The sequence below is a fragment of the Lepidothrix coronata genome, unplaced genomic scaffold, assembly GCF_001604755.1.
Source record: "Lepidothrix coronata isolate B3197 unplaced genomic scaffold, Lepidothrix_coronata-1.0 Scaffold27, whole genome shotgun sequence".
Taxonomy (NCBI): domain Eukaryota; kingdom Metazoa; phylum Chordata; class Aves; order Passeriformes; family Pipridae; genus Lepidothrix; species Lepidothrix coronata.
In genome coordinates this window covers 6,518,137-6,541,926 of record NW_016690207.1, presented here as the reverse complement: position 1 = coordinate 6,541,926, position 23,790 = coordinate 6,518,137, and the positions used below count along the sequence as shown (strand labels likewise).

The 23,790-nt window shown below is 48.5% G+C and overlaps 1 protein-coding gene across 4 annotated transcripts in view; it reads left to right on the top strand.

Moving 5' to 3' along the window:
- The window catches only part of ARHGAP32 (Rho GTPase activating protein 32), a 77,741-nt gene that overhangs the window by 31,264 nt on the left and 22,687 nt on the right, over nucleotides 1–23,790 (top strand). For 2 of the 4 annotated variants that reach the window (XM_017809833.1, XM_017809836.1), the window contains one exon: nucleotides 12,396–12,545. In XM_017809833.1, the coding sequence (XP_017665322.1) occupies nucleotides 12,396–12,545 (150 nt within the window). Of the gene's footprint in view, nucleotides 1–1,237; nucleotides 1,329–6,474; nucleotides 6,491–8,930; nucleotides 9,011–12,395; nucleotides 12,546–23,790 lie in introns of those variants that run through there. The other 2 variants (XM_017809835.1, XM_017809834.1) reach the window with 2 other exon arrangements.

The window sequence follows — 23,790 nt, the reverse complement described above, 5'->3', positions numbered from 1 at the left end:
GTAGGATGGAGGTGAAGGAGCAGGGTTAGACCATGGGTAGGATGGTGAAGGAGCAGGGTTAGACCATGGGTAGGATGGTGAAGGAGCAGGGTTAGACCATGGGTAGGATGGTGAAGGAGCAGGGTTATGGCCATGGGTTAGACGGGGCATAGCCAGGGTCAGACCTGCACGGCACCACAGCAGGGTCAGGCTGGGAGGGACCACAGTGGGTCACCTGGTCCCACCTCATCCTGGAGCACATGGCACAGGTTTGTGTCTGGAGGGTTCTGGAATATCTCCAGTCAGGGACACTCCACAGCCTCGCTGGGCAGCCTGCTCAGTGCTCGTCACTGCACAGGGAAGGAAGTTCTTCCTGATAGTCAAGTGGAACTTCCAGGCATCGGTTTCTGCCAGTGGCCTCGTGTCCAAGTGGTTGGCACCATGGAGCAGAGCCTTCTTGTCACCCCTCCTTTACATTTTTATACCTATTTTTATTTATATTAAATATATATATTATATATTTACCTGTATAGATATAAATATATAAATATACATTTATTATGTACATAGCCATCATATTTAAATATATATTTTCTGTCTTTATTGTGTATATACACATAAATATATAAAATATATATTTACATATTATGTATATACAAATATATGAATATGTATTTTCTATGTTTGTGTGTGTATATGCACATAAATACATAAAATATATCTTTATCTATTATGTATATACACATCGTATATAAATATATATTTTCTGTGCTTATGTGCATATATACACATAAATATATAAAATATCTATTTATATATTATGTATATACATATATTGTATATGTATATATTTTAGATATATTTAGACATTCCTATATTTATATTTATATTTATATTTATATTTATATTTATATTTATATTTATATTTATTTTAGACCTTCCTTAATTTATATTTTTTTACATATTATTTTTATTTTATCATTATTATTTATTTTATTATTTTTTATTTTTTTGTTAGACCTTCCTTTGTTTATATTTCTGTGTTTAGACCCTCGCCCAGCCGAGCCGGGTGCTGCTCCCCATCCCTCCCTCCCTGCCCATCCTCCGCCCTCTGCGCGGCCGGGGGGCACGGGCAGGAGGGAGCGGGGGGGCAGCGGCTGCGGGAGCCGGGAGAGGAGGGAGGGAAGGAGGGAGGGAGGGAGGAGGAAGGAGGCACCTGCGGGAGGAGGAGCGGGGCCGGGGAGGGGCTTGGCAGGAGCCGCAGAGCTGCGAGCGCATCCCCCGAGCCGAGCGGAGCCCGCGGGGACCGGACCCGCTCCCGGAGCCGGGCGGGGACCCGAGCGGGGCAGGTAAGGCACCCCCGGCCCCCCGAGGAGGATTTTTAGGTGCCTGCGCCCACTTGTTGCTTCGTAACTCGCCAGGTATTTAGTGTGGGAATTAGTGGCTCGGGCTGGGGTGAGGGGGGTCCTCTCTGGCCGTGCAGCAGGGAAGAGGCGCTTGGCACACGCTTTAGAGGAGGGATTAGGGGAAAATTCCTTACTGTGGGGAGGCACTGGGAAGCTGTGGATATACCCTGTCCCTGGTTCAAGGCCAGGTTGGACAGGGCTTGGAGCCACCTGGTCTGGTGGAAGGTGTCCCTGCCCATGGAACAAGAGGGACTTCGAGGTCCCTTTCCAGACCGTTCTGGAATTCTGTGAGACTTCAGACCCCCCGGTTGGTGCCGGGCTGTGCAGGGGTGCCCTGCTCAGGACTGATCCCACGCAGGGGGGATGCAGAGGTGGTGCCATCGGGGTGCTCAGATGACTCCTGCTGTGGAGGGGCAGCCTGGTTTCGTGTTTGTAGCCAGAGAAAACATCCCTGATGTCACTGATTCCCAGCGACTCTCTCATCTGACGCCCTGGCTGCGGGTTGTGACCTGTGTTCTTGCTGGGAGAGAAGATCCTGGGGGATCTGTGCCCTTGGGCAGATTCCCTGGCTCAGTGGTTGGCTTCTCTTGCCAACCAGAGACCGATTAAATTAACATACTTCCTCCTCTCCCCCTCCTTGCTGATTGTTTTACTTCTGTTTCCCTTTAACCTCTGACTCGAAGTCTCTACTGCACCTTGCTGTGCACCAGGTCCATAGTTGTAAACGGTTTTATTGGATTTACTCCAGGGTCATGGGTGTGTAGGGAACCAGAGCTGTTAAAGGGAGCCTCTTCTATGTCCAGGAGGATTTGTGTGAGGATTCCCACCCAAATCCCAGGGGGGAAGGAATTCCAGCATGCAGCCCCCTACAGTCAAGGGACCTGCATGGTCCTGGGGCTGCAGGGCTGAAGATCACTGCTTCCCTCTGGGATTTATACCTCCCTCCCAAAGAGGCAGCTGACAGATGGGAATGTCTAGAATTTAAATTTCAATAGATTTTTGCATATCACTTTATCTTTTTGTCTTGCCTCCCTCCCCGAACTGGACATAGAATGCATTCCTAAGCATTAATATTATTGATGCTGTTGTGCAGGAGAAAGGGGCTTCCTATTTAAAACTGCCAGCCCTTTGTTTGCTGGAGCCCTGGGGCAGGGGAGGCACACTCTGGAAAAGAAAATTCCCAGGGAGAGCTGTTTGCAAGTAGCCATGGCTCGTCTGTTCATATTTGTTCAGAAAACCTCCTAAAAGCCATAGTCCATTTTAAGAACTAAATGCCCTGCAGGATCTGATTATTTGTGACAGAGAAGACAGGAGGCCTCCCCTTCCCTTCCCTTTCCACTCTTCCCTGACCTCCTTTGTTCTGGGCACCACACAGGCATGATAAAAGAGGCTCATTTGAAATCAAAGCTCTGCACTGGAAGAGAAAGGAAAAGAATATAAAGCAGGCAAAACAATACATTATCTGCATCCCTAAGTCTTAAAAAGCAGACTTAATTCACCTCAAATCCCCAAACTATTGGGCCCAATTTTCACTTTCAGTGAAGTTTTTTACACTTCTTTAGCTGTGTGAGGAGGACGGATTTTCATCCTCTTTTAGCTGTTGTTTCCTGCCAGTGCTGTGTAAGGTGACTGTAATGTGAATGAAACTCCTGGCTGTGGTGTGTTGCCAGTCCAGGTGAGTGGCAATTTTGCTTCCAAAGGCAGAATAATCTCAGGGGTTAAGAGCTAAAGTATGAACAGGTTTGAGTTGTAAACAGGAAAAGAACCGATCTGGGAAGGGCAGGTCAGCGTGATTTGGAAGTTGCTGCTCTGGGCTGTGAACAGTTGCCCTCAGGCTGGTGGAAGGGGAGAGGGGCAGCTTTGGGAAGGGATTGGGAGAGTGGAAAGGGCTGGGATGTTCCTTGTCCTGCTGGGAGCACCACATACCTCAGGAGAGTCTGCACCAGGACTGAGGTAACAGCCCAGGAAAGGGAGGTTGTGTGCTTTGACTGCTCCTCCTGCTTTCCACATGGATTGCTCCTGCCCCTTCCTGATGGCATCAAACGTTGGTTCCTTCCCAGTGTCTTCCAAGGCCTTGCATAAGAGCAAACACCCTGTCCGGGATCTGCCCAACTCCTCGTTGTTTCGGCTTGTGTTGTTTGTTGATTCCTGTTTGGTGATTCCTGTCAGATCCGTTCCCATCCCTCTCCTCCTCCCCCTGCCCAGGCTGGAGCTGGGGGAGCGCGGCTGCTGCTCCTCTTCTCCCGCTTCCCGATCCCACCCCGGGCTTGGCTTTGGGTGGTGGAGGCACTTGGGAAGGCTTTGGGCTGTGTGTGTGTCCAGAGCACTCACTGTGACTCAGGGTCAGCCTGGGGCACTTCCAGGGGTTTGGGAGATCTCCAGTTAGCAGCAGGAGTGGGAATGGTGTGGGTGCTGCAGCTCCCCCTCGGCCCTTGGGAAGGCCTTTCCTCAGGGAAGGAGCTCATGGAGCACACGGTGGGAGGGCAAAGGCAGTTTGCCTTCAGATCAGTGTGACTTTGGGGACAGGCAGTTCTTGACTTCTCTGAGGCTGTGGTTGCTGGAGATGGGATGATAATATTTTGGTTTAGGTTGTATTAGAGGGAGGTTGAGGTGAGCCACTGAGGAATTCCAGCTGTAGCAAGAGCCAACAGCTCCAGTCGTCACCAATAGGGAATGTGGGACATTGTCATCCCTGATGAGCTGGAGAAACTTCTGACAGAGATGAATCTGCTGTGGTGTCACATAATGGCTTAGGTGGCATCTTGGCTCTCGAGTGTTCTGTCTCCCTGATTTTCAAGTATCTGGAGGATTATCCAGTGCAGTAACCTGGTTGTTGATGTTGATTCTTACCTGGTTGTCTTTAATGCTACTGCTTGAGGTTCCAGAAATTTGCTAACCAGATGGGCCACATCAGAACAGCCTCTGGGGTTGTTCTGAAATAGGGTTTCTTCTCAAATTATGTAGGTTGTGTAAGTATCAGAGGTACATCCAAGTTGCAGCATCACGTTCTCTTTTCTCTTAATTTAGTGTTGCACAAAGGCACATTTTGATGTCAGGTCTCACATTTCTGGGTGTGGTGTGAGGTCAAACAGTCCTGGTATCTCAAAGTGAACGTGGGTGGAAGGCTGACACCATCTCCCTGATGGGCAGATCTCGTTTAGTTCTGCCCGTGATAGCACCTGAGTCAGAACATCATTTTTTAAGAGGATCCTTAATCTCCAAGGTAGGCGAGATAAGCAAAAGGACTGCATTAAACTCTGCTGGAACACAGGGATTTAGCAAAATGAGGTAAGAATGAAAGAGAAAAAAGATATTTCACGTGTCTCTTGATATTTTCTCCCTTGCTCCCCTTGTCTCCCAGTCCTACTGCTGGCCCTGTGACCTCTTTGGGTCACCTGAGCTGCTGACCCTTGTGTGCTGGCTGCCCTCATCTCTGTTGGGTTGTTTCCAATCCCCCTGGTTTTCCAGTTTTGGCCTCTGATAACTGTTTCCTTTGCACTGCAGCCCCATCCATTTTTATTCCCAGTGCACCCTGAGGCTCAGGAGTTCTCTGACCCAGCCTGTCCCTGCTGCACCATCACTGACACTCTGTTAGTCAGCACTGCTTGATTTTCCCAAATACAATTCAAACTTATTAATAGAATTAATAGACTGACCTTGTCAGCCCTTGTACCTTTGGAACCTCCCTCCTGTCTCAGCCCTCAGCTACATAAATAACTGATCTATACCTCCTAACCACGTAGCACTTCCCTTGGGGTAGGTGTGCTGGCCTTCAGGGATGAATTCAGAGATGTCCTGGGCTCTGTTTGTTCAGGAGGTCAGATTGTATTATCTTAGTGCTCCCTTATGGCCTTAGAGTCTGAAAAGATTAGTCATGTCTTTAAACTGGAAAGTAATAAAACAGATGTCTTGATATCAAATATAGGTGATATGCTTTTGCATCTGGCTCAACTGGTGGTTATCGTTCTTATCCCGTTTTAAACACTCAAGAAATTTGGCTTAAGAAGATGGAAAGAGGTTTTGCTGTTGTAAATAGTTCCTGGTTATTAAATGTAGTTTCTCATTGCCATGAAGAAACTTCTCCAGGCAGTTCAAGCTGTGGATCATCCTCGTGCATGTCACTGCAGATGGGTGATTTTGGCTAAATGAGAGCTGTCAGTGTGCTTCTGAATTTGCAGTCTCCTGTCTCTGGAGGAGGAGTGATTAGACCCAAGTGCAGCAGAAGCTGAAGGTGTTATATAATCTGGGCATGCAGGAGCAGGGAGGGAGTTTCCAGGCTGGTGGATCTCTGGTGCCAGATGTTCCTACGCTGACCAAAAGGAGCCAACGCTCCAACCTGAGCCAAGGGCTGATGTTGGAAAGGACAAGGAAGAGCTGGAGTTGTGCTGAGATGGCTGCAGACACTGCCCCAAGGGAGCCTGGGCAGATGCAACACAAAATGCAGCTTCCTTAGCACCAGGCTTTGTAAAGAAACACAACCAGCACTTACCAATGACCTTCTTTGCTCTCCATGTGCATGGGTCTCTCGTGGTAGCTGGAAGTGTGTCCTTTTTCTTGGCTGCTTCTCATCATCACAGTTCATTTGAATGGTTTTTATCGAGGGAAGCTGAAATTAGTCATGTTTAACATCTTCCGTGACTTCTAACACAGAGCCCAGCCTAAACTGATGGCAGCCTGGCACAGGCTAAATGCTGCAGCATCAGAAAACACACCAGCATTTTGATTTTATTTTTCTCTTCTTTACAGCAAATCAGTCAGTACACATTCAAGGTTATTGGAGATAGAGGGATATTTTTGAACTCTCATACCTATGGAATTCTAAAATATCTCTTGGAAATCTTTATGCCCAGTGTAGAGATTAGTGAGATTATTGATGTGTTGGTTGGTCCTTCCTCAAACCCAGCATCCTGCTCAAGGACTCCAGGCTGGTGCTTGGTGGTGCGTGGTTCCACATTCTGGTTGGGGTTTTTAGGGCTGTATAAATTAGCTTCCAAAATAGAATGTGCTGTGGCAGGAGGAAAGGAGGAAAATGTCTTGTTGCTAAGGAACATGACAGAGAACTGGGAGATGTGACTCAGTTCTTGGCTTGGTATCATTTCTCCTCGGTGAGATGTGGGTCTGCAGAACGTGTTTTTCCAAGCGAGGGGATGGATATTAAATGTATTTACTGATGTTTTGGGGAGGGTCAGGATAACTGATGCTGTGTGGAGACCCAGCTGAACTCACTGCTCACGCCATTAAATGTGCCCTTGAGTGTGTGCAGAATCTGTGGCAAAACCAAGCCCAGCTTCTCATCTCCTGATTCTGCTCTTTCTCCAAAGGAGTCTGTTGCTGCTCTTTCTCTCCCTCTCCCTGCAGCAGTTTAATTTTAGAGGAGAATGGCTCTGGAGGGGCTCAGAGCCTGGAAACATTTTGGCATGACTTGCTGTAAATCTCTCTTCAGAGAGGATGGATTTCACTTTTGGTCTGTGATCCCTTTCTTTACAACATTCCCACACCTTTTTCCATCTTTGATTTTGGGGCTGGTTGATGCTGTTTGTTTGTGTGTCTGGAGCTCTGCAGCCACACGTGGTGCTGCCTCTGAGCTCAGCGGGGGCCAGCTGGGTGCTGTGACCTGTGAAATCACTGGGAACCACAGGAACAGCAGCCTGCCATGTGCTGGGAATGTGGGTCAGCAAACAGCCTCCAAGATTGTTCTCATGGAGTCAAAGTTTACCAGCCCTGCTTCAGAAAATGTGATGCTGTGACCCTGGGAAGGGGATTTTGTCGAGGCAGGAGTGCAAACCCAAAATAACAGTGCTGGCAGGTGCTCTTGGTTTGTGGAGCAGGGGTTTGTTTTCCCTTAAAAAAGGCTGGAGGGGACAGGCAGAGGGTTTGGGAATCAGGCAGAGGGTTTGCCAGGATGTCCTGGAGGAAGCTGCTGTCATCCTGGGTGGGGCTTAGAGCAACCTGCTCTAGTGGAAGGTGTCTCTGCCCATGGCGTTAAGATGAGTTTTAAGGTCCCTTCCAACCCAAACCATTCTGGGATTCTGTGATCCTATTCAAAATCTGGATGTCCCCTGGTCTTTGGGAAGAGCAGGGTGAGTCAGGTGGGAGATGCTGTCCCATCCTGCAGGATTGACTGGATTGTATTTTGTTCTTGGAGCCTTTACCTGATGGGGTTTTTTTGCTGAAAATGGAAAGAAAACACCTCTACAAAACAGATTTGGGGGCACAGTAAGGCTGAGTTTATTTAAAGTTTCTCCTCGATTGGTCTCCATGATCAAAGTCCAAGCAGTCGGTAGCCACTGCTGGTTTTCATCCTACCTTTCCTTCTGTTGCCAACACTTTGGGCAATGGTAATTAAATATTGTAATTGTAATTCAGTATTACATTCTGGAAGTGGTCTCTGGAAGGGTTTTATGGGCAGACATGATAGTGCTGCAGTTTGGGCTGAGGCACGAGGGGTTGTTGGGCTGTGCTCTGCTCTTAGGGCTGTGAATCCCAAGGAACTGCTCCCCTTAGGGATCCACAGGGGCACGGGAGGCACCAGGAGCTCGGGGAGCAGGTCTGTTCCTGGGCTGTCTCCTCCACCCCCTCACCTGGGCTGCTCCAGCTCTGCCCTAAGAGCATCAGGGGCCACAGATTATTCCTAATCCGGGTCACGGCGGTGGCTCAGCTCCCAGAGCAGCCTCAGGGACAGGTGTGGGGACACACAGCAGTGCCACCCTGGGCTCTGAGCTTGCAGGAAGGCACTGCAGTCCTCAGCAGGAGGATCCCTGTGGGTTCCTGAATAACTAAGGAGGGCATGTTGTGCTGAACCAGAGCATGGAGCTGCCTGAGGAGCTGGTGGCTGACAGGTCTGTGCCGTAAACAGAGCAAATACTGCAGGGCCTGAGGGTGAGGGAGCCCTGCTTTTAATGAGGTAATTGTTATTTAATAGTTTTTATCCATGTCAGGAGAATTTTGGGCCTCGCTTACACTGCCAGAGCTGGTGGTAAAGCATCAACAGCACGGCTGGGTCAATAAATGTCCCTCAGGGAGGCTCCGTGGCACCTTCCCAAACCACAACAAACTACCTGGCACGAGTTTCCCTTCTCCTTCCCTGCCTTCCCACCGTGGGAAGGCTTTGGCCAGCACAGTTATGTCAGCTGAGGGGGGAGATATTTTTCTTGCTCCTAATTGACCCATTTGTGCCAGCAAAGCTCCAGTAAAGTCCCCAGCCTCAGGTGGAGTTTTGCATTTGGGTTTTGCTTGGGGTTTTTTAGCAGCCAGGTTATACTAGGTGGAGAATTTGTCTTTGCTTGTTCAGGCTAGGATATTGAGACAGACCTGCCTTTCTGAGGAAAAGCAGCCCCTGGTCCTTCTAGGAAAGTCTCCATTTCTTGGTAAACAATGTGTTTTATAGTGGTTAAATCTGAGGTGGAAAGTAATAGGAATAAATGCAATATTGGTGCAGTTTGGCTTGGCTGTCATTTGGTAACTCAGCAGCATCTCTGGGGAGAGCAACCATTTAAAATTATCTCTCAGTAGTGCTGGTTTCTGAATTTCTGTCACACTTGTCAGCCTGAACACCTCGTGTGGGGACCCAAGCTGGGAGTGGAGCAGATGGATCACATCCCTGCTTTACTACTGGGACAATAAAGGTAGGAAAGGGCCGATTGTTTTATCCACATCTGCTTAGTTTGTAACACTGGTAGATTTGTTCCTGGTCCAAAGCCGGTGCCTTGATTCCCTAATTTCCCTGCAGTCACCAGTTCTGGGTGCAGGACAAGTGTTTGTGGTGCAGCAGGAGAGCACTTCTGGCACTTGTGAGGCAGCAAACGTTGGGGACCAATGTTTTGGAGCAGAAAACATGGGTTCTGCAGGAGTCCTGGTAGCCCTTGGCATTGGTGCTTATCTAGAAGCTGGGACTGCTCTTATAAAGCAGCTTCATCTGTTCATCAGCTCCATCTAAACCAAAATGAATTAATGAATTCATGAATTACTCTCTCAGGATTCATCATGGTTGGAGAGTCAGTGATGCCAGAGGGCTGGGAAGCAGCATGGAGAGGATCTCACCTTTCCCTGCAGGAGGACAGCTCATGAGCAGAGCTGATCCTACTCACACACCTACCTGCTCTTTGTTCTTTTAAACACCTGTCAGCACAGACAGGACTGCTCGGATTTTCTTGCTGTTCTCTTGTTCTTCCCCACCCAGGAGCAGCCTCATGGCTCTCAGTGAATCATTCCTGTGTGGGTCTAACACTCTGAGCCCGGGGAAGGCTGAGAAAGTCTCCTCCAGAGCAGGCAGTGACTTGGGGGTGAGGGAATGTGTGACCAAGGAGCCATTCAGACCTTCCAAGGGGCTGTGGAGAAGGGAATTTCTGGGGACCAAACCTGCCCTGACAATCTTGGGCTGCTGCACCAGTTCACTAGGGGAGGGAGTTTGTAGGAGTGTGATTAATGGTGCAGAAAACAAGACAATTATTTTAACCTGCACCGAGTGGCTTAAAGGCAGAGCAGATTTATTGTGTTTTAAAAACTCAGGTCACTTTTCTGGTCAGTGAAGTCAAGCACCAGTTCCAAGCCAAGTCGTACATCTCTGGATCATGCAAGTGCATCCATTGCACCTTTTCCTGGTTTTAGAGCCTGAGGTGACACCCAGAAGTCACTTGGTGATCTGGTCACCAGCATTAGTAGTAGAATTTCTGCAGGACTGGAATTAGATGCATTTTTCTCCATTTAAAATCCATTCTCTGATGGGCTCATTTTTCATTAAGTCAAGCAAGGCACTTCATGAAGAACTGTATGTGGAGTGTGTCAAATGATTCAAATGAACACGCAGATGTTACTATTTGCTTTATTGGTGTCAGTAAATGCTTTATTTGTCTGTTTGCCTGTTATAAAAGCATCTGTCTCAGGTCTCTCACCTCCAGCAGTGTTGTCCAGCAGCCTGAGGGTACTAACTTTTGGAATTCCACACAAGTCAGGATGAGACTGTCTCCATTTATCCTTGAGCTGGGCTGATAGGAGATGATAAATGAGCCCTCACTTTCCTGTGATGATGGATACAACCAAACCCCATCCTAACTTTGTTTGGCATGTCAGCACAATCTGTTCCTTTATTGTGTGTAATTAAAAAACCCCATCAAACTGCAAACACTCCTTTAATTAAAGCCCCCACAGCCACAGTTTGTCATGCTCAGTGCTCTGTGTTTGTTAAATGATCTGGGTTTGATTGCTGAGGATGCACAGTGGGGTTGGGTGGAGTTTTTAGGGTTTCAGGTGTTGGGATGGTGCTGAGGATCAGGGTGGTGTCACATTGCTAAAGGGGACTTTGTGCAGAGGGAGAAGTTTGCTCTACTCACATATGTGAGTGGAATCATGTTTATTTATTTATATATAAATATATATAAATAGAGAGACTGCATCAACACCTGGTAAAATAGAAGGGAAAATACTGAGCTGTGTAAAGGCATTAAACCATCATGAAGTGGTATAACTGTGTTCTTGGGACAAGGTTTTTCCTGTTGCCTGGTTGAAGAACCCCCTGTGTGAGGTGTTTCTCCAGCCATCTCTGTTCCTCTGTTGTGCTGAGTCCCAGTTCCAGAGCTGCTCCCTGGATTTCTCCCTGTGAGCAGTGGTGACCCTGAAGGGATGGGCCTTTGTCCCCAGGGGTCATCCCTGCTTTGGCACAGCATTAGTCTGCTGACTTTTGGTTGCAGTGTTTGTGGGTTTAGTGCAGGTGGAATATGTGGCTGGTTGTCTTTCCTCCCTGGGATGTGAGGGAGGAGCAGGGCAGAGCCGTTGCTGGTGCTACAGGAGCCTTCACAACTTCCTGGGCTGTAAAGGCTCCCTCACAAAGCTCAGCCCTTTATGCCCAGCGATTTGTTCTCTTCAATAGAGCTCTTCTGTTGAAGTTAAACTGCTTTTAAATCATGTACACAATGGCACTTTTGTCGGGGAGGCCTCTCCCTTTCACCCAGGGCCTCAGGAAGAGGGGTTGACATTCCAGGGCATTGTTCTGCTCCCATTCAACCTGGGCCCAGCCTCTGCTCCCGAGGTTGGCTGTGTCACCCACTTCTGCCCTGCCTGACTCTCCTTGTCCTTCCACTGGGAATTAAGCTCTCTGGAGCAGGGCTGGATGGTTTTGGCAGAGGGACGGGTTTCCCCAGCAGGAGGTTTGGAGGGAGGGTCCTGGGCCACGTCCTCCTCTCTTTGTAGGTTCTTGTGTTTGTTCTGGAAGGGGATAAACTTCATCTCTTCCATCAGCTACTTTAGTTACCTGTTAAATAAAACAAAGGCAGTAATGGGCTGCCCAGAGAGGTGGTGGGGTCCCCATCCCTGGAGGTGGCCAGGGAATGACTGGACATTGCACTCAGTGCTCTGGGCTGGGAGACAAGGTGGTGTTTGGGCAAAGGTTGGACTCTGGAGATCTTTTCCAATCTCAGTGACTCTGTGGTTCTGTGTTTTTATTTTGTGATGGCTTGAGCAGACTGAGGGAGTTAAACAGCCTGGGATGGCCCAGCTGCAGGAGGTTCAGTGAAAGCAGGGGTGTGCTGGCAGGGCAGATACAGCAATGAGAGAGCTACAAACACCCTCAGAGACTGTTAGTCATCCATTTGTTCCAGAGGTGCCTTTCACTACTAGAATGAGAGCCAGTAACAAAGCATTTATTCCTGAGTGTAGATTACAGACTGTGTTTGCACTGGAGATGACTAGCTTTTCTAGTTTAGCCTTGTTCCTTTTCCAGAGATGAGAATTCCAGCTCCCAGGTGCTGCCCACCGTCCAAAACAGCTCCCACCTGAAGCTGCTCTGCAGATAAACGTGTCTTTTTGTTAAATTCCTCCCTTACAGCTCCTGTTAATTCTGCACTAGCCAAGGATAACAACACAAGCCAGGTCTCTGTTTAGTATTGAACCTCGGAAAAGCTGTTCCTGTAAATAATTGTTATCAGTGTTACTACATTTCTTACGTGCTCTGTAGAACAAGTTCTGCCCAAGGCAGCCAGATCTGAACTGAACTGGTTGTTTTGTTTTGTTGTGCAGTGTCCAAAAAGCACGGGAAGCTCATCACCTTCCTCCGGACATTCATGAAGTCGCGCCCAACGAAACAGAAACTGAAACAGAGGGGGATCCTCAAGGAAAGGGTGTTTGGCTGTGACCTGGGAGAGCATCTGCTCAACTCTGGCCACGATGGTAAGAAACACTCTGCTCCTGAGCTCTTCCTCCTGTAGGAATCTCATCTCGGGGTGGTTGGAGCCACAGAGGGCTGAGGGTGGGTAACGAAAGTCGAGGGGGAAAGGGAAGCTGAGGGGAATGAGGAGAAATGTTGTGGTTTGATGTGGGAAGCGTCGTGGTTCAGTGTGGGAGCACTGCAGATGCCTGGAACTGCTGAAGATGAGTTTTCAACCTCTTGAAGTCTTCGAATAATTCTTTTTTCAGGAAAATAAGTTTTATTTATACATAGGTGTCAGTGATTAATTAACAGGTGTGTTAAATCTCTGTATTTCTCTAACTTGTTACCTTTGTATGATTCCAGCACAATTCACAGTGTAAATCCTTCTTCTGCCTTTTCCCTTGATTTCACAGAATTTACAGGAATTAACTGGGTATTATTTTTCATCCCAGCTTACTTTTCTCTCTGTTGTGGCGAGATTTCTGGATCCCTTCTCAGTCACTTTCCCTTCCCAATCACCTCTTTAGGGAGACAGAGGAGAAGAGCTCTCCATTCCAAGAAAACTCTTCCTGGGATAAGCTTGGGTTTCATGTGCTTTTTCCTCCCCTCCCCCTGGGCCGTGCCCAGTCCAGGCTGTGCAGGGGAAGTACCTGGAGGTGCCAAGGAGCAAACAGAGCACTTGGATGCTGTCACAGAGACTTGGATGTTGTCACAGGTCACCAGCCAGGCTCGTTCCATTGACAGCCACGCTGAGGGGTGTTTAGCAAAGCAGGATGGAGCAGCCATGGGCTTACCCGGGAGTTAAAGGCATCAGGAAATCAGGGATGGAAGTAGCATCACTGTCTGGCTGTGTCAGTTTGGTCTGTTTGGTGGTTCTGCTCCTTGCAGAGGGTTTGCAGCAGTTCTTGTGCCCGAGTTGTTCATCCGATGTCTCCCAGCTTTTGTGTGCAGGCTGAGGGAGAAGTGATGGGACATTTGGGGCAGGAAGGGAGATTCTATTGTTACTTCAGACTCCTGGTTCATCCAGTGCCTTTTGGAAAAGGGCTGGCAAAGGGCAGGGAGCTATTTCATGCACTTTTTCCATGGGATTTGGTTGGTAACAGCAGTGTGCCCTCCCTCCCGTGACACAGAGTGTTTTACTACCAGTTAGTGAATAATATGAGCTTGTTCTTATGGAATCAAGGCTGTGGGAAGGCTCTTTGCCCTGTTAATTGGAACCAGTAGGAATCTTTACTGCTGGGGCTTGGAAAGCATCAGAGAGCCAGAACCTGGCTGGTTTGGAGACAGGAACAGACAGTAACTCCTGGAAGAGCTGCAGCAGGAGTTGGGAATTCACACCATGGTAACTATGGAGCTGGGTTTGTGTTCATGCTGTGGGAGCAGCCTTGGAGGGCAGGAGCCATGCCAGCAGTGAGCTCGTTAGTGGGAGAGGGAACGTTCCCTTTATCCCCAGCCCTCTCCGATTTTCGTTAGGCACAAGTCAGCCATGGCTGAAGCTTTGCCTTGCCCTCTCTTCCTCTGCCTTTAAGGGTACGTGTTTTATTTAGCATTAGAAGACACATCCTGAGCTGAACTGCACTGTTCTAACCCAGTGTTTGACAGTCTCTGGGAGCTCTGTCCTTGTCCTGGTCACTGCCCACCATCACTCTGCCTGAGCTGTGCTAATGAGGGCCCTGCAGCTCAGAAGTCACCAGTTGCTTTCCCTCTTGATTTAATAACTCTTTCCTAACTCCCTGGAGTGCAGCAGATCCAATTTGAGTGTTGCTAACAGGGGCATGGCTCCGTTTCCCACAGCAGGATTGTTGTTTTCTGGGTGATTCAGCTCCTGACCTGTATTCCAAGTGATGTAATCCCAGGATGGGTTTTGTGGAGATGTTTCTGGGGCCCTGTGAACTGAGCTCTGTGCATGCACAGCATTTTAAGATCCCTTCCTTCTGTAGCATTAATGTGGCTCAGTCCTGGAGCCAGAGGCAATGCTGACCTGCTGAAAGGCGTCGGGGAGACCCTGAGGTGAATTAGAGCATAACCAGCACAAGGAATTTTCTGGGAGCACAGAGAACACTGTGGCTGAAGTCTGTGTGTGGTACCTGCTGGTGATGCTTTGGGATCACAATCTAAGTTCAGAAGAACAAAAAGAACCCAATGTATTCATTGATTTGTTTAAGTGAATTCTAGTTTTGGTAGGTCAGTGTCCAATACCCAGAAATATTTAGCAGGACTGAAGGAGCAAATGACACCATGCCCAGAGACTGGACCGAGTGACGTGCTGACATTGAACCAAAATGGAGTTATGTTAAGAATTTTATTAATTATCAGCTTTAGGAAGCTGACAAAGCCTAAATTCTCAAAAATGTGCTATAAAACATGAGTTTTGCAGTCGTGAATATTTGAAACTTTGCTTGTCTTTCAGGTGGGAATTGGTGAGTGAGAAGCGGAACGAGAGAATAAAAGGGATGAGGACAAAACCTGCAATAGGTGTAACATTTTTTTAATAAAGCCTCTGCTGAGGCAGCTGGCTCAGAGTGCTTAGGCAGGAGAGGAGTGTGTTTGCTCTGTGCCCAGAGGGGGACTGACAAACACGGAGATGTTTTACCTCCTGCAGTACCTTGTCTTTCTGTGGGCTCAGCAAGTCCCCGCTCGTTCTGCAGCCGTCCAGCCTCGCTGGGAGGGAGAATAAATTGCCATGAGCTGCACAGGAGGAAAGTGATGCAGAACTGTGACCTGGTTTGATGGTATAGAGCAGGATCCCATCCTGCAAAGCTCCACCTTCAGCACACGCCGAGCTCTGACCTAGCAAAGCCTTTGCTGTGGTTTACCTGAGGTTTTGGAATGTGGTTTCCCTGAGTTTTTGGGGTGAAGCCAGTGCTGTCCCTGCTGGCAGGTGCCTCTCAGGCTGGTGGAACAGAGCATGCAGCTGCTAAACTTTGGGACAGGATGGTCTGTGCCCAGAGATTGTCCTCGGGGAGGGTGTCTGGGTGAGGTGGGATGGATGGAGCAGGGGCTGGTGGTGCTGCTGCCTTGGTTGCTGTTGGTGAGGAGGTGGTTGTCATTTCCCTCTGTGCTGGGTGGATCTGAGCAGTGACACTGAGCAGGAATAGGGAGGGAGGTGAGGATTTGAACAAGTGTTTGCAAGAACAGTGTAAGGGACGAGGCACCTTCAAATCCTCCTGTGTGCCTGGTGATTCATGGTGGGGATTGAGGTGATCTCTGGGCAGTGTCCTGGGGTTTGGTGTGTTTGTTGTTTAATTCCAGTTTGTGTTGTGCTGACACTGAGCTCTTCAAACAGTGCTGGAGCCCCTCTGGGGTAGGAGTGCCACCTCCTGTGGTGCCCAGCAGTCCTTTCCCCAAGGCCCTGGGAGAGCAGTGAGGGGAAGGAAGCTTCACTGTCCAGTCTTTCAGGTGAGGTTCTGAATCATGGGCAGATCACAGGATTATTTTCCAAAATCATTTGTGTTCCAAACTGCTTGGGGAAGTGGGAATTAGGAGCCTCTGTGCTCCAGGTGTGTTGCTCCCAGTGAAAGTCTCAGCAGTCAGTGCCTTGGTTCATCTCCTGTCACATGTCAGCACTGAATGATGGGCTGGGCCCTGCAGGAGTAGAACTGGTTTTGATAAGGAGGGATTTTGAGTTCCTCTGTTGGGTCTAAATCTGGCACAGCCTGTGGTGATGCTCCCTTCAAGTATGTTGGTTTGCACAATATTTCTCCAGTCGGCTCTGTCTGCATCCCATCCCAGTCCTTACTCATCCCTTGGCTCCTGCTGGGGTTGGATCCTTCCCCTGCCAGGGCAGTGTCAGTTGGAAGCAGCCCAGGCTCAGCAGGGAGGATCTGTTTATTCATCACCCTCAGAGGTGCTCCCAGTTGGTTTGGAACTGTTCACACCTGCCATGGTTTGGTTTTCCAGAATCACAGAATATCCTGAGTTGGAAGGGACTCAACAGAGCTCATCAGTCCAACTCCTGGCCCTGCACAGACACCCCAACAACCCCACCCTCTCCCTGAGACCATTGTGCAAACCCTCCTGGAGCTCTGGCAGCCTTGGTGCTGTGCCCACTGCCCTGGGGAGCCTGGGCAGTGCCCAACCAGCCTCTGGGGGAAGAACCTTTCCCTGAGATCCAACCTGACCCTGCCCTGACACAGCTCCAGCCGTTCCCTCGCATTCTGTCACAGTTCTCTGGAGCTGTGAGATGCAGCAAATTCACCCTAATCCCTGACTCCTGAAGAGACCTTGGTCTTGTTCCCTTTGTAGGTGGACATTCTTTTTTCCCCCAAATTTTTTTCTCCCGAAGGAAACCAAACAGGCCTTAACTTTAGCTTGAGCCCAGTGAGAAGGTTGTGCTCACAGAGGGTGTTTGCTGAGCGTGGGAGCTGCTGAAGTGCTGCATTGCAGGATCTGCTCCATGGCCTGGTTTGTGCCTCGGAATATTTCCACCCGGAGCTCCCCCAGAGCCTGGGATGTGTGACACGTGGGAGAGCAGGGATGTGAGGAGGGATGTCCTGCTGGGCTGCAGAGGGGCAGTGCCTGGGAGCTGGGCACGTTCCTGGAGCTGGTGGAGGTCCCAGGGTTACGGAGCTGCCGTTCTGCTCCCTCGGGATGGGTCGGCAGCACCAGGGAAAAGCCAGGATCCCCTCGTGGGAAGGAGGGAATCCTGAGCTGCAGCACAGGAGGGGTTACTGTACTTCTTATTCAAATGCTCTGGGAATGATGTGCTGGGATTGCTTGGACTGCAACGGATGGGGGATAGAATCCTGCCTGTTCTCCCCACCAGATATTCCTGTCGCCTGGCACTTGTTGGGAATGACCCTTTCACTCCCAGTGTTTAGACCAGAGCACAGGCTTAGCCCTGGTGCACCTCAGTATGGTGATGTCAAGTGTTCACCTCGAGGGATAATCCATCCCCACAGCCCGGCTGCATCCACAGAGGATTTTGTGGGCTAAAAGCAAATGGCATTTTTTGTACCTCTTTATGTCTTTGTCACATTGATACATCCCTAGCTTCTGTCAGGGGAAAAGATAAATTGAGAAATGGAACTTTTAATTGACAGGTTTCCCCTGCTGAAGGATCTGTGCCTCATTTTTGTAATTACAAAATACCAATAATTTTTGTAATTACAAAATACCTGGTCAGGAAGAGGGATTGGCTTGTTGCTGAAGACATAAATGCCTATGAAAGACAAAGTTTACTAACACACCTGATCTTCCTCTCGGTCCTTCCTGTTCCCCATTAATTTGTAATTAATTTGGGCAGGTTGGGTAGGATTAAAGAAAAGCTGAAATGGAAGCTGAGACCTTTCAGAACTGTGTGTAAGGTCATGTTATGGCAGACTGGGAACCTCCATCCCGGTATTTCCTGGGCCTTAGGGATGGGTTTATTCTCCTGAGCTGGTTGTGATGCTCTTCAGACAAGCTCTCTAACAGCACCTCAGGGTTTCTGGTGCCATCAGGGCTTGTCTGGGGTCCTCTGGTGTTCTCCATCCCCTGGGCCATGTCCTGGCTGCAGCTGGCTGATGGAGTTGCCTGTGATGTTATGGCAGATTTGGGTATAGGGAGAACATTGTCACCAGAGCAGAGAAACACAAGGAATGAGATCTTGGCATCCTCCTGGCAGGGATTTGTAAAGATCTGATTCCCCTTAGCTCAGGAGTAATCTGGTAATCTGAATGTCATCCCTCTGGTTCCTGGTGTTAATGTGAGCAGCCCCTTTTACCAGCCAGTAATTTTCATTATAATAAAGGTCTGCCTGGCTGGCTTTGGATCTTTGCCATCCGTGAAGGAAGCCTTGATTTGGAATTCAGGACAGCTGAGTCTTACATATTTAGTAATTTCAGTTTTTCTTGATGTTTTATTTTAACTCTGAGAGGGTAAATGTAACCAGTTTCCTTGCCCTGTTAATGCTGAAGAATGAACTAGAACATGACAAACAAGCAAAGCAAACTTTGCTGAAAAGTAGAAAGTTATAAATATTTACAAAATTGTAGCTTTTTCTCCTTCCTTCCTTTAAATACTGTCAGTAACTGTAAACACAAGGTGGCCCCTGAAATCCATTTATATTGACAGGACTAGGGGCAATGGCTTCAAACTGAAAGAGGGTGGGTTTAAATGGGATATTGGAAAAAAATCCTTCCCTGTGAGGGTGGGGAGGCCCTGGCACAGGTTGCCCAGAGAAGCTGTGGCTGTCCCTGGATCCCTGGAAGTGTCCAAGGCCAGGCTGGACAGGGCTTGGAGCAACCTGGGCTAGTGGAAGGTGTCCCTGCCCGTGGCAGGGGGTGGGTGGATGAGCTTTAATGTCCCTTCCAACCCAAACCATTCTGGGATTCCATGTTCTGAAGGCCCAGGTGAAATCCCTGCTCATGCTGTCCTTGCCAGGGAACTGCTTTGCTCCGAGGTTGTTGCTTCAGAAGGACTTTGCAGCATTTGCAGGGCTTCCATGGGGAATAGATCCTGAGTTTGTACCTGCCCATGGCAGCACAGCAGCCTGGCCTGGAGTTCCCAGCTTTGTTTGGAATTGTTGGGACTGGAGTGCTGGCAAAGCCAGACCATGGCTTTGTTTGAGCAATAATTCTTGCTCCTGGGCAAAGGGTTATTGAAGTGCTGCCTGAACGAGGCAGGTCGTGTGTGTGACCTGCACCATTCCCTGAGAGGGCTGGAATTGGCCACAGCCTTTCCAGGGGCTGGGGGGATGTTGGCTGTGCAGGAGGCTGAGGGTGTGTGTTGGCTGTGTTCACTCTGTGAACGAACCCTGGGGGCAGTTTTGTACTTCCAGGAGGTATTTTCAGAGGATCCCAGCTGACAGGTTTGAATGGGAACTGAAGAGTTTCAAACCTTCAAGTAAGTTCAGCTCTGGCATCCTGCTATCCTAGTTTTCCTTCTGTCTCAATTTTTAAGCATTTCTGTGTCTAGAGGAGTTCGTGATTCGGACATAAATCAGAGTTTTGAAGGGTTTGTTTGCAATTCTCTTTTCTGCTGAGACATTTCTTGTGTGACTTTGGCAAGTCCTTTAAAGCAGGATTCATCTCCTTTACTTTTGGGCATCGAGCTGTTATCCAGGGATGTCTGGAGGGTGATCACCTTCTCTGCCATAAAAAAGTGGATCCTAACTTCTCCATTGGCACAGCAGGAAAAATAATGCATCAGTTCTCATCCAGGAATTTTTGTAATGCTCTCCTGGATAACTGGGTTTTGTATATCTTCATATATATATATATATATATATCTTCATATATATATTTATATATATATATTCATATATATATATATATCTTCATATGAGGCTGCAGCTCATAAATCAGGGCTGTATCCCATGTTTCCTGATAAGCCCATCTAATGTAGGTATTGAGGAAACTGGAAATCTCCCTGTTCTGCCTCCCTTAGTAGTGTATATGTATATATATGTAAGTTTATGTTATGCAGTGAAGAAATACTGGCCTGTCTCAGCATTTCCACTTGCACCTGAGCCCATGGCTGAGGGGGGGGGAAATGGTTTTAAAGTTGCCCTTTGGGGCAGTAATTTAGTGGAGCTGTTGTGGCTTGACAAGCTCTTTGAGCTCACAGGTATAAACCATCCCCTTCCCTCCATCCTGCTCTCCTGGCTGTCCCTTTTTTTAGGAGAGTGCTTATATATTGAAACCAGGCAGCCTCAGACGTGCCAAAACCAATTTTCTCCTGGTATTTCATGGTTTATGGTAATTTTTTATCCCAAATCCATTTCCAAAGGACTCGCAGTGGCCACTCAGAGCTCTGGCAGGTGAGCTGGGAGCTCAAACCTGGCTCTCCTGCACTTTTGTGGCCTTGGGGAACTTGTTTGTTATCTCCCATTCCATCTCCAGGCTTGTAAAATCAAACTGACAGCCCATATCTGCCCTCAAGGTGCCACAGGGCAAATTCCTAATACCCATGAGGTTCTTGGGAGATCAGGAGTGTGATAAAAATACCGATAGTATTCATTCCACTGTTAGCACAGATGGGCATGTGAGATCCAGTTGGGAATGTCTGTAGGAATTAAGTGAACTCACCTGTGTGTTTTCCCTATATTTGTTGTGTTCCCTGGCTGGGTTTGCATCCCAAATCTGAACATTTCAGGTGTTCTGGAAACCAGACGATGCCAAATTCACCAGAATTCCCTGTGAATTGGGGCAGATGGAGTGGTTTAGGTGCCTAAATGTGCCTTTGGATGTGGTGGTGTTGGCTCTGCACATCCAGCCTTGTGTGACAGCAAAGGTGGATCCAGCAGCCTGGAAAAAAGGGCAGTAGTTGACCCAAAGTGGAGATGAGCAGAGAACATTCCCCTTCCTGCAGATGCTGCACAAACTGAACACAAGTTGAGATGTTCAAAGGCCAAGAGCTTTGAGCTATTTTGGGCAAATTTCCAACCGTAACAGGCACTGTTATTGCTTCACCATCTGCCCTCTGAATTGCTGGAGCTGGAGGTTGTTGGGGACAGGGTCAGCATTACAAAGGGGGACATGGGGGCCCCGTGGAGATCCCTTGTTTGGGGGACATCCCTGCAGAAAGGGGCTGAGCAGGGAACACAAGCCTTTGCTGTTTAAAAAGAGACAGTTTCTCTCTCCCCTTCTCTCTCCCCCTGCCTGCAGCTGTGAGGAGAGAATTCTTTGTGCCTGAGTGACCCAGAGGACAGCAGGGAGTTGAAAATTAATTTGCATTTCGAAACATTACAGCTGTGGGGGGAACAAGCACGAGGGAAATGTCACAGTCAGTACAGGAATTGCTTGTGCTCTTATCTTGCTGCTCTTAGCGAGGGGAGAACTTTTTACCCTCTCAGTTGCAGCGAGTGTTATTGATCTAAATAAAAAACTCCAGCACTCAGGCCAAACTCGAATGTATTGTAGTATTTTATTGGATAGTAGGGAAAATTTCTTCACTGAAGGGGCTGTGTCAAGCATTGGAACTGCTCAGGCTGCCCAGGGCAGTGGTGGAGTCCCCATCCCTGGAGGGATTTAAAAGCCCTGTGGATGTGGCACATGGGTCAGTGGTGGCTTTGGAGGTGCTGGGGAATGGTTGGACTCAATGATCCCAGAGGGCTTCTCCAGCCTTAATGATCCTGAAACAGTAAAAACCAACTCCAGAGAGCTGGCTGGACACAGCCTGGGCCATGGATGTGCTATACAACACCTCCAGTCGTTGGTGGAAGTGCAGTGAGCTGCCCTTGCAGCCCTGAGATCCCAAACTGGAACGTCCCTGCTGCCCCAGGACCTGCCAGCCGTGCTTATCGACCTCCCCTGCCTGATGCAACCCAGGATTTATGTTTCTCAGGCTTGAACTTTGCACTTTGCTTTCACCCAGCCCTGTCTGAGCTGCCATAAAAGAAAAGTCCAGGTTGGCAAAGCAGAGTCCAGTGCTGATTCCAGCTGTGCCTGGATCTGCTCACGGATCCAGCTCATGGGTTACAGTTCCCTCTTCCAGGATTGCCCTTTCCCAAGTGCATAAGTCCAGAAAAAAATCAGTGTGTGTGACCAGGAAATGGGGCAGCTCATGACAGAGGGCTTGGATTTTACACAAGTGGGAATAATAACGTGGGTCAGTTCTTGGAAGTGAGGGAGAATCCAAGAATCATGGAATCCCAGACAGGTTTGTGTTGGAAGGGACCTTAAAGATCATCTCATCCCACCCCCTGCCATGGGCAGGGACACCTTCCAAGCCCCATCCAACCTGGCCCTGAACACCCTGAGCATCTTGAAGGAAGGTGGATCCTTGGTTGGTTTTGTATTTCTGTCTTATTCCTGGTGATTCAAACATCAGGGCAGGGATTTAGAAGTGGGACAAAAGTCCTGAGAAGAGAATCTTTTAAAGCTCCATGTTTTTCTGAATATGCAGGGCTGATGCCTGTGAAGTGCCACATGCAGGTGCAGTTGTGTGGTTGGGAACAATAAAAATAAAATCCTTAATCTCTGTCCCGTGCTGGTTTTACACCTGCCTGTAACCTCCACTCTGAGGGGAGGGAAGAGCTTCAGACATGAGTAGTTTGAAATGAGGTTCCTGGAACAAGTTACAGGCTGAAATATTACAGGTTTTTTACTGGTTTTTTTAAGGAAATACTTGGGCAGTTTTTTGCAAAGTGGACTTGATGATCTTAGAGGTCTTTTCCAACCTTAACGCTTCTAAAGTTGAGCTAAAATAGGAAGATTTTGGGGGTAAAAGCATCTGTATTTCTTTGGGTGAGGATATTCACTGTTAGGTTTTTATGTAATCCTGCATTAATGGCAAGGGAGTTGGGATTTATTTCAGATGTCTGGAAGTTGTCAGGGTCTCAGCTGGGCATTGAGTTTCAAGGAAGGGGCACGTCCAGGCTGCAGTGGCACCACTTGTGTTGTGCTGGGTGTTCTTGGGGTGCTTCATCCCCTGCCTGTCCTGTCCTTACCTGTCCTTCCTGGCTGATCCAAGGACATCCTGGGCAACCAAGAGTGAGCTGCCTCCACCTGCATTTTATCTGATGGCTGATGGTTTCAGTTTCTATTCTTGTGGCTCAAAACAACCTTCTGTTGCTCAGTTCTGGATTTTCCATAAGCTTCCCAACCTCCTGGCACTCAGTCACAGTTATCCCCTCTGCTCAGGTGGTGCAGAGCAGTGGTTTTCCATGTTCCTGGAGCTTTGGATCCCTGTGTGGGTTTGCTATGTGTGGAATTCAGCTGAGGAGCAGCATTTCGGGTGCTATGGGCCATTACCCAGCCCAGAGGCGGGGTTGGGAAAAGCACAGTGCCCCTGGAGAGCTTGATGGGAGGCCTCTGCCCCAGGCTGAACAAATAGTTCTGATTCACGTGCTAAGAAAATAAAACAAAGCACCAGCAAGCCTCCCAAAACCCAGGGAGGGAACATTACAAAAGATTCAGAAGGAAAAAAATAAGCCCAAGATGACAGGAAAGGAAATGGGCCTGATTTGGGGATGAATCAAAATGTTCTTCAGAGTGAAGCCCATAAAACTGCTTCCTCTTAATGGCAGAGAATTAACCAGTTAACGAGCCCTCAGAGATGCAATAAAGCTTTCAAAGCAGCTGAGAGATGCTCAGGAATGAGTTGAATGAATTCCTTCAGCTGCTGTGGTGATGAGATGTGCTGGATCCCCTTCGGTGAGCCTTTTGCACTTTGCTTCCTGAAACTGCCTGATATTGGAGACAGCAAAGAGAGGGAAGGAGGGAAAGGTGATTGATTTTGGGATGGGACACATGTCCAGTGCTCCACTGAAGAGGTGGGTGTTCAAAGGCAGCATTGGCAGTGGATTTTAGCCATCTGCACTCAGTGACTTCACTGCAGGGA